The 8501-nt window shown below is 31.3% G+C and overlaps 1 protein-coding gene across 4 annotated transcripts; it reads right to left on the reverse strand.

The window, feature by feature from the left end:
- Window positions 650-6418, reverse strand: LOC109334427 (BEL1-like homeodomain protein 1). Of its 4 annotated transcripts, none has more exons than XM_019570206.1 (8): window positions 6196-6418; window positions 5849-5968; window positions 5586-5635; window positions 5152-5283; window positions 3768-4644; window positions 2270-2643; window positions 1773-1833; window positions 650-1687 (listed from the first exon to the last, which is right to left on the reverse strand). In XM_019570206.1, exons 5-8 carry the CDS (start codon window positions 4608-4610, stop codon window positions 935-937), a joined length of 2031 nt encoding a protein of 676 aa, XP_019425751.1. In that variant the 5' UTR covers window positions 4611-4644; window positions 5152-5283; window positions 5586-5635; window positions 5849-5968; window positions 6196-6418; the 3' UTR covers window positions 650-934. The 4 variants fall into 4 exon arrangements, with proteins under 4 accessions (XP_019425751.1, XP_019425750.1, XP_019425753.1 ...); XM_019570205.1 differs by having other exon boundaries at window positions 5849-5985; XM_019570208.1 differs by lacking the exon at window positions 5849-5968.

Genomic DNA, 8501 nt, shown 5'->3' on the forward strand with positions numbered 1-8501 from the left:
AACGTGATGTAAAAGAAGTTGTAGAATACATGTTAAAGATTTTGGAAAACTTCTTTATAAATGACATTTGTCGTTGTCTTCAATAGTTTACCATCTTTGTCATGTATCAATATCTTCAATCCCTTTTTGCTCTCTACTCTTGAAACAGCTACATACAACTGACCATGACTAAATACTGGTCTAGGTAAATACAACTCCACACTCTCTAATAATTGGCCTTGCGATTTGTTGATTGTCATAGCGTATGACATAACTATAAAGACTGTCTTCTAATAAGTATGAAAGGCCATGAAGATTGGGATGATGACATTGATAACCTAAGAATAAATCCTCTAAACCATTCAGGTATTCAGAAAATGAAAGTGAGGGGCAATGGATAGTTAGGAGTGACATATATAAAACAAAACAGTACATATAAGAATTGAATAAATCGTTAGTAACAACTTAAACATAAGAATTCTCATGTCTAGGCCAAAACTACAATATTATTCAATTATACATGGTTTGGGTAATTACACCCTTTTAGAAAAACTACAATATTTTTCAGTTATTCAAATCTCCACATAGTTCTTCAAAAAATAAGGTTATTATTGGTTTTGGTTTCTGACAGAGAATATGCAAAATATAACAACATATATTTCCAATCAAAGATATATTGGTCTTTACCAAATTAAGCTTTATAACATATAAACCCATGTATCCCACCTTCAGAATTTGCAAAAATAATATACAACCTCAACCATATACTCTCAAATCCCCTAACCCTTCTATCTAGGAACTCAAATGGTTCTATGCATGGTATAAATCTATACTAAAGTAAAATTCATTCTTTCTTTACACTACAATTTTCCATCACTCCCCAACATAATCAAGGAGATTAGAAGAAATTGTGAGCAACCCATAAAAAGTGTGTGCTACCACTTCAATATCTTATTTAGGCCACAAAATCTGGCAACAATTGTGCTTCAAACCTCTTTGGGTTTTGCATGTTGATATTCTCAAATGCAGCATTAGAATGAGAAGGGGAAGTGTTTATTGCACCAAACTCATTTGGTTCACTAATATCCATGCTTCTTCCAAGTTGAATGCTTTGGTTTGGTAGAAAATTTTGATGTGTTCCTGGTAAGGAATCAAGACCAAGTGTGAGTGAAACACCATTACCTTGAAACCTTGGAGTAAATTGTTCTGCATCAAACCTACCAATATCACCAATAGGGTATTGTCCAAAACCACCAATGAAGTTTGTTTGGTTTCCCATAAAAGAGTACTCATCTCTGCCTTGTCTTTCGTCACCAAATTTCATTGAAATCTGCTCATTGGGCTTGATATCTATGTTCATTGAAGGAACACTATTTGGTGAATGCATAATTTCATGGTTCCTAGCTTTCTTAGGACTTTGTTGTGTGATACCATCTAGCTCTGATGACCCAATATTGAAGCTGAGTCCTGATTGGTTTCTAACACTTTCCTCAACTGAAACTATTGGGTTGTTCTGGCTCTTAGAAACATGTTTGGGATTGAAGTTTTTAGGTTCATTTTCATTGCTTGGTCCTTTGTCTTCATTGCTCTTGCTTGATTTTTCATCAGAACCATTATTCTGTTCATTCTCCTTCATCTCCTCCATGTACATTTCTTCTACCATTGGCTTCCAAAGCCGAACTCGAGCATTTATAAACCAATTTGAAACCTGTTACATTCCACACCTCATTAGCATGATCTATGCAAAAAATTTAAAGAAACAACCATTCATAAGAGTTAAGATTATTGCTTACTTGGCTCCTGGTAAGTCCTGTTTGTTTTGCAAGCATGTGTTTATCTGAATCCTTGGGATAGCTGAAACCAAAACTCAGTACTTTGAGCACAATAATCTAAAATATCAAGAATGTTAAACAAAAATATGATGGTCAATACTAGAATTTATGCCATGTATTAATGGTTAAAGACTAAATCATTAAGCAGCATTATATATAAAAGTATAAAACAAAGTGATTATACATCATTATTCAGCAGTAAATAGTGGAACAATGAAGAGGTATGCTTTCACAAAAAAATATGCAGCAATCCTATGTAGTAAATTATCTTTGGACAAGAAACACCATCACTGGTTAGTTATCGAAGACTTAAATCAATTAGTCACTTATAATTATGACATATTTTTTGGGACAACAATGTCAACATGTAAAAAAATTAGTGTGAGAATACGAAAATGATTAAGTATTGGTCAGAATTCGAAAAATATGATGTTCAGGAATATCTTGAATATGCTTACGGATGGAGAAAATGTTCGAAGAGCCAAGCACGAAGAACAGAAACTGATCTTTCTGGCAAACCTCTCTGGGGTCTCCAAGCATTGTGTTGGATCATACCCAATTGTTGAAGAGTTCTTTGTTGCCTTAGATGATTGTCTACATATTTGAGCCTAGAACCTTCAATTTTACCTCCAAAGCAATCTTCTTCTCCTAAGCTCTTATTCGCAGCTCGAATTTGACATGTTATGGCATCTTTCAAACACCGAAATTGCCTCGAAATTGTTTGCAATGCAAGAGAAGTGTAAGTTCTTGCTGATTCAATCCCTGCAGCTTGTTCAAATGAGGAAACTACAATCTCCATTTGGTGATGGTATTGTCTATACCTTTGTTCCACCTTCAATAACCAACAATACAAAACAACAAAAGCAGAACATTAAGAATCAACTAAGTAAAATTCAATGTAGAAAAGCTTATATACCTTACAATTCTTATCTATTGCATTGTCAGCAATACTTATATACATTTGATGTATATACTTCACTAGAATTCATGGTGCAGGGTATATAATAAATCTTGCTCCATATAGAAATTATATATAAAAGAATGCGAGACCAAAGTCATATTATCCAAAAAAAAATGATAGAATGATTTGGTATAAGCATAGACTCTGGATGGGTGAGTGGTACATATAATGGTTTTAAATTCAGGTTATGTTTGCATGTGTTATTATTGCTGCACATAATTGCAGAAAATGGGTTGATGTGATTGGAATTACATATTTATAGTTGTAGAGACCATAAAAAGTGTATTATAGCTGTGGACTAAAAATCTTGACCCATATAACATTAATCTTGATCCATCAAAAGTTTATTATGCTGTGGACTTAGTTACATGATTGCTTTGTTTATCCTAACATTCGAATAGTCTGTATGTAAATTATTTGTCTAACATCAAAATAGGGATACATTTGATGTTATGTTGAATTTTTAACATATATGTATTGAAAATAACATAGTATTAGTAATTTAGAAATAAAAATAAATGCGTAAAATGCGTAAAATGTCAATCTAGTCAAAAGAAATTATATCATGATTAATATGATCTATGAGATTATAAAAAGTTAATTTGATGTTTTATTTTGTATACAATCAAACAATTTGATTCTTAAAAATACTATAAAATTAATACAGGAAACAAGTTTATAGATAATACAAAGAGTCTATCTGTAAATTGACAATTTTGTAATCTTAACAATAAAGATAGTGACATGTTGTAAAAAAAAATTAACGATCATAATTGTAAGTTTATTAATAAAAATATTCTCATTTATTCATATTTTGGTATTAGAGAATCTGAACCGACTTCAAATATTTTAGGATAAGAATCCGAAGAAACAAAATTACTATCTAAAGGATTTAAAAAATAATAAAAAATTTAGGTTGAGTTAAAAAGAGTATTATTACTCATTAAGAGCATGCAAAAACACTAACTAAAGTGAACAAGCAAGATAATAAATACCTCATCAAGCATGCTGATTAGCTTAGCCTTCTTCATCTGAATTTCTTGTCTTTCTGCATTTGATAAATCAGTGCTACGTTTCCCACTATTCTCTCCACCAATTGAACCACCACCTTCTCCACTAACTGCACCAGAACACTCTCCAACCACCTTGTTCCCACCACCACCACCACCACTCTTCTTTGCCAATTCATTATTAATACCATTGTTCACATTCACCACCTCATCCAAAAGCTCATGTGCTGCATTCAAATACTTTGAACTCAGTAGTACACTTTGAATGCTTGTAGCGCCACCATTCATGGTTCCCGGTGAGGGCGAGCCGCCGCGAATATCATCGCTAGACATAGCCGTCGCCTGACCCTGCGTCGGTGGGATGTCACGGTCTACCAGGAATGACCCGAACCCAGCCTGCTGGGAAGAAAGACTCAGGGACAGTCCCTGCTGAGCGCGTGGAGTTTCACGCGCCGTCGAGTTGGGGTCAATTGTGTTCCAAAGGTTGTACTGCATGCGAGGCGACATGAAGCCATGCAAAGCCGACACATCATGGTGGTGGGGGTGCAAGGAGTGGTGGTTAAGGTCTTGTGAGGAAGCAGCTGTGGCGGAGAGAGGGATGCCAACAAATTGTTGTGTGTGGTGAGAGGGTGGTGGTGGCGCGTGAGGGTTGAAGTTGTTGTTATTATTGTTGTTGAGGAAAACAAGGTTGCTGGGGGAATGAGAAAGTGGTGTCTGCGGCGGCGCGTCAGAGTAGTGGATATAGCCAGGATTCATGAGAACTAGTGTTTGAAGTCCATCAGCACTAGCACCTTGGATTTCAGAATTACCATGATAGTATGTCCCCATCGATTTTGAGTAAAAGAATGTGTTTGTTACTTCACTGAAAAAAGACTAGTATGTTAGTTGGCCTATACCCTTTCATATTTCACATCAAACATTTACATATACATACCCTAAACCTACATCTCCAAACACAAAAAAATATTATCTATATATCTCTCATTATAAAAGTATGTCTATTAAGAAATATAATGATTATGTTGATTTATATGATATTTGTTGTATTTTTTATTTTAATATGTCATTTTTCTCTTTTCATTTTTTGAATAAGAATAAATGTGAAACATAACAATTAATGCAACATTTAAATTTTAAATGGGACAAATAAATGAAAAAAAAATTCAAAATGAAGGTAGTTTAATTTTACATACATCTATTTGTAAATATAATTATAGAAAATATATATATATATACTATAATTATGTTTATGAATAGATATATAAATATAATTATATATCTTCCATCTACACATCCAGTGTATCTGGTACTCTTCTTTGAGTAATATTTCTTTTATAAAAAATATGTATACTATTTGTGCTGTACCTACCTTCAACTTTGTGATAAATTATCTTTGTATGATTATTTGTGGATCAACCCATCAAAAGTTTCTCAATAATTGATGCTAAATCGATCTCAATATCTCTCCAGCCGGTGATATAGTCTTCTCAAAAGAATGATCCTGAGGGAAAAAACAATGAAATTCAAGAAATTATAAATCCCTTCGATATGTATATCATGTCCAATTTCACTTATTCCTAATTAAGTTATAGATGAAATGAAATTATTACTTTATGGGTGGATTTACATAATTAATCAACAAATTCCATCTTCCTATAACCCATGAGCTTAGAGAGAAAAATTGAAAGAGAAGCAAGAACAAAGGAAATATGTGAAGAAGTGAAGATAGTGAAGTTGAAAATGGAGAGGTTCATATTATTTATATGTTAGTGAATGAAATGGTATAGTCATATAGATATATACCTGGTGAGAGGGATATTAGAGTGTACACGTGCTTCATAAACATCACTGAACTGCAAAGAAAAAGAGAATTTCAATAACAATGACCCAAAACATATGAAGAATGGATATTTAGACACACAAAAGAGATAGATATAGAGAGAGACATAGACAAAGAAACACACGCACAGTTAGTTTCACCCACCAAAGCAATAACAGTTAGTTATGTAACTTAAAACATATATAACATCAAAGGAAGGACATATAGATGCATCACATAAACTCACCTGTCACAACACACATGCTTATGATGAGATCTATCATCTATCTATGTATCTTTGTTGGGATTTGATGATTAGTCCTTTCAACTTACAAAGAGGAAAGCTCTATGTCAGAACCAAAATCTTCTGCAATTCCACACTAACTGAAAAGGGTAAAAAAAAATAAGAGTTGAAGAGAGATATGGTTAAGAAAAACTAGAGAAAAGGATACCCATCTTTATTCACTTCATTATCAACACATTTATGACCATAAAAAATACTTTTTTTATTATATGAAATTATGGGTAGGGGAAATTGAAGAGAGCTATGAAGTTAACATGTTTTCAATGGATTTTCTTTTTTAAGAGGAGTACCTGCCAATAGATCAAAACATGGCAAATTGTTTTGATTTGATTTGACCCTTTATTTTCAAATCATTTGAGCACCCTTTGAAGAGCAACAAAGAACTTTTGAGAGAGAAAGAAGGGTTATGTACGTGCTATGAAATCTATATAATATATATATGTATATTGAAAAATGCAATCAAGGTGTGTCAGAAGATACTAACAGCTGAAAAATGGGGAAACGTTTTCTTCAACAAAGCTTAAATTAATTGCTTTTTTAATAATAAATAATAATAAAGAAAAGAAGAAGAAAAAGGTGGATGATGATGATGATAGACCAGAACGGGTGGAGGGATCTCATTGCTCATTTCACCATTAAATATCTTCTTGTCGTTTTCATAATTTCCATATTTTTCTTAGCAACTTATTTGAAATTTTTGTGTGGTTGGATGCATGAGTTTGAAGATAAAGCAATTATATTGCTAAGGAATACAGAACCAACTACCAATAACACAAACTTTAATGCTTTAAAGCTGAAAATGTATTTTCCCAAATTATTTTTCAGAAATCTTATATTTTATATTTATATTTCTTGGTAATTAATAACTCTCTTAAATTAAGGTTTTTGGTGCATTATTGTTTTTTGAATATTTCCTATGTTACTTACTATTCAGCTTGTACATTGAGTAGGTTTAAATGTGTGATAATTGGGAAAAGAGAAAAGTTACCGAGAGAGTTACAAAAGCAAGGGGTCCCAATCAAGTGCATTATGATGTGTCGATGAATCATGATCTCCTAAATATGTGGTCCCACCATGACTCTCATGCATAAGATTTAAAATTCATAATGATGAATAAAGTTAAAATTCATGGCCACAAATTTGCTCATATTGTTAGTTTATTTATAAGTGTGAGGTTTTTTTTGTACAAACAAACAAAGAAATTACTATTTTTTAACAAAATTGATTTTCTTCTTTTTTATACTGTTCTCAATTCATCTCTCCCTTTTAATCTATAATTATTTTTTCTTCATCCACAATAATGAAAGTAATTATATAATTAATGAAGAATTATTGTCTTGAACTATGAGAAAGACAACTAAATAAAAAAAATTATAAAAAAATAATAATTTATATTTGAAAATTGAGAAATGTATTCCTTGGCTTTTTTTATTTATAAAAATGGTGAAATACACTATTTCAAATCAAAATATACCATTTTTCCTTCATAATCTTTGACAACACCCAAAGGATCACTTAGATGCTTAAAATTAAAAAGGAGTTAATGACTACGGAGTAGTTCAACCATTTTTTCTCATATTATTTATTAATTAATAATAAATGGACAAAAGAAGGAAAATGCGTGACCCAAATAAACAATCATAAAAACCCTTTCAAGGTTGTGGGAGGTAATCGCATCATTTGCATGGAAAGACACATAAGATACATATTTATTAAATAAATTATGAACTCAAGGCTATTTTCTACATCTAGCCTTTAAACTTTCTCAATCACCAACAATAACTATTATTGTGTAAGAATGATGATTGACATATTTAATTAAAATAATGAAGAATGTGTTTATCTAGTGGTGGAATTAAAGATGACAAAAATATTTGACTCGTGGGTGCTTGTAAAAATATCAATAACGATTACCCGTAAAAATAGTATATGGATTGAAGTGAGTATCATAATATCCACCCGAGGATAATTGCATATTTATAAAATTTTATTTTATAATTATATTATTTATTTTATTATATTTATAGTGAAATTTAGTGATTAAAATATAAAAATAAATTTAATATTACATCGAAAGAGAACATGAAATTTAATATCTACATAAATTTTATTCTTCTTTTAATAATAATTTTATATATTAATTATTACAAAATATATAAATATTATAGTTAAACTTTAAAATATTTGGAGTACTCACGTGTACATGTTACTAGTATGGATACCTACAAATAGTATGAATATGGGTACATGAAAGCATTACTCATACCCGTCCTCCTTGTTGTTATCTTTAAGTGTAAGGTTTCACTAAATTCTTATAAACAATACTTTTTGGGAAGTACAATTATACATTCTAAAAATATTAATTCTTTAGGAATAGGATAGGGTTATATCCAATATCATATTTTGGGAATTTAATTGAATGACTACTTGTAAAGTTTCCAACAATTTAAATTTCGATCTAAATAAATTGGAATTAAAACACAATTCGAGCTAATATTCTGGTTTGCCAAAGTATCTGCTGGCTTGATAGTTTAATACCTAATTTGGCAAGAATTTCTCTCAACAATATTATATGAGTTTAGATACCAAATTCAAG

The sequence above is a fragment of the Lupinus angustifolius genome, chromosome LG19 (assembly GCF_001865875.1).
Source record: "Lupinus angustifolius cultivar Tanjil chromosome LG19, LupAngTanjil_v1.0, whole genome shotgun sequence".
NCBI classification, from domain to species: Eukaryota; Viridiplantae; Streptophyta; class Magnoliopsida; order Fabales; family Fabaceae; genus Lupinus; species Lupinus angustifolius.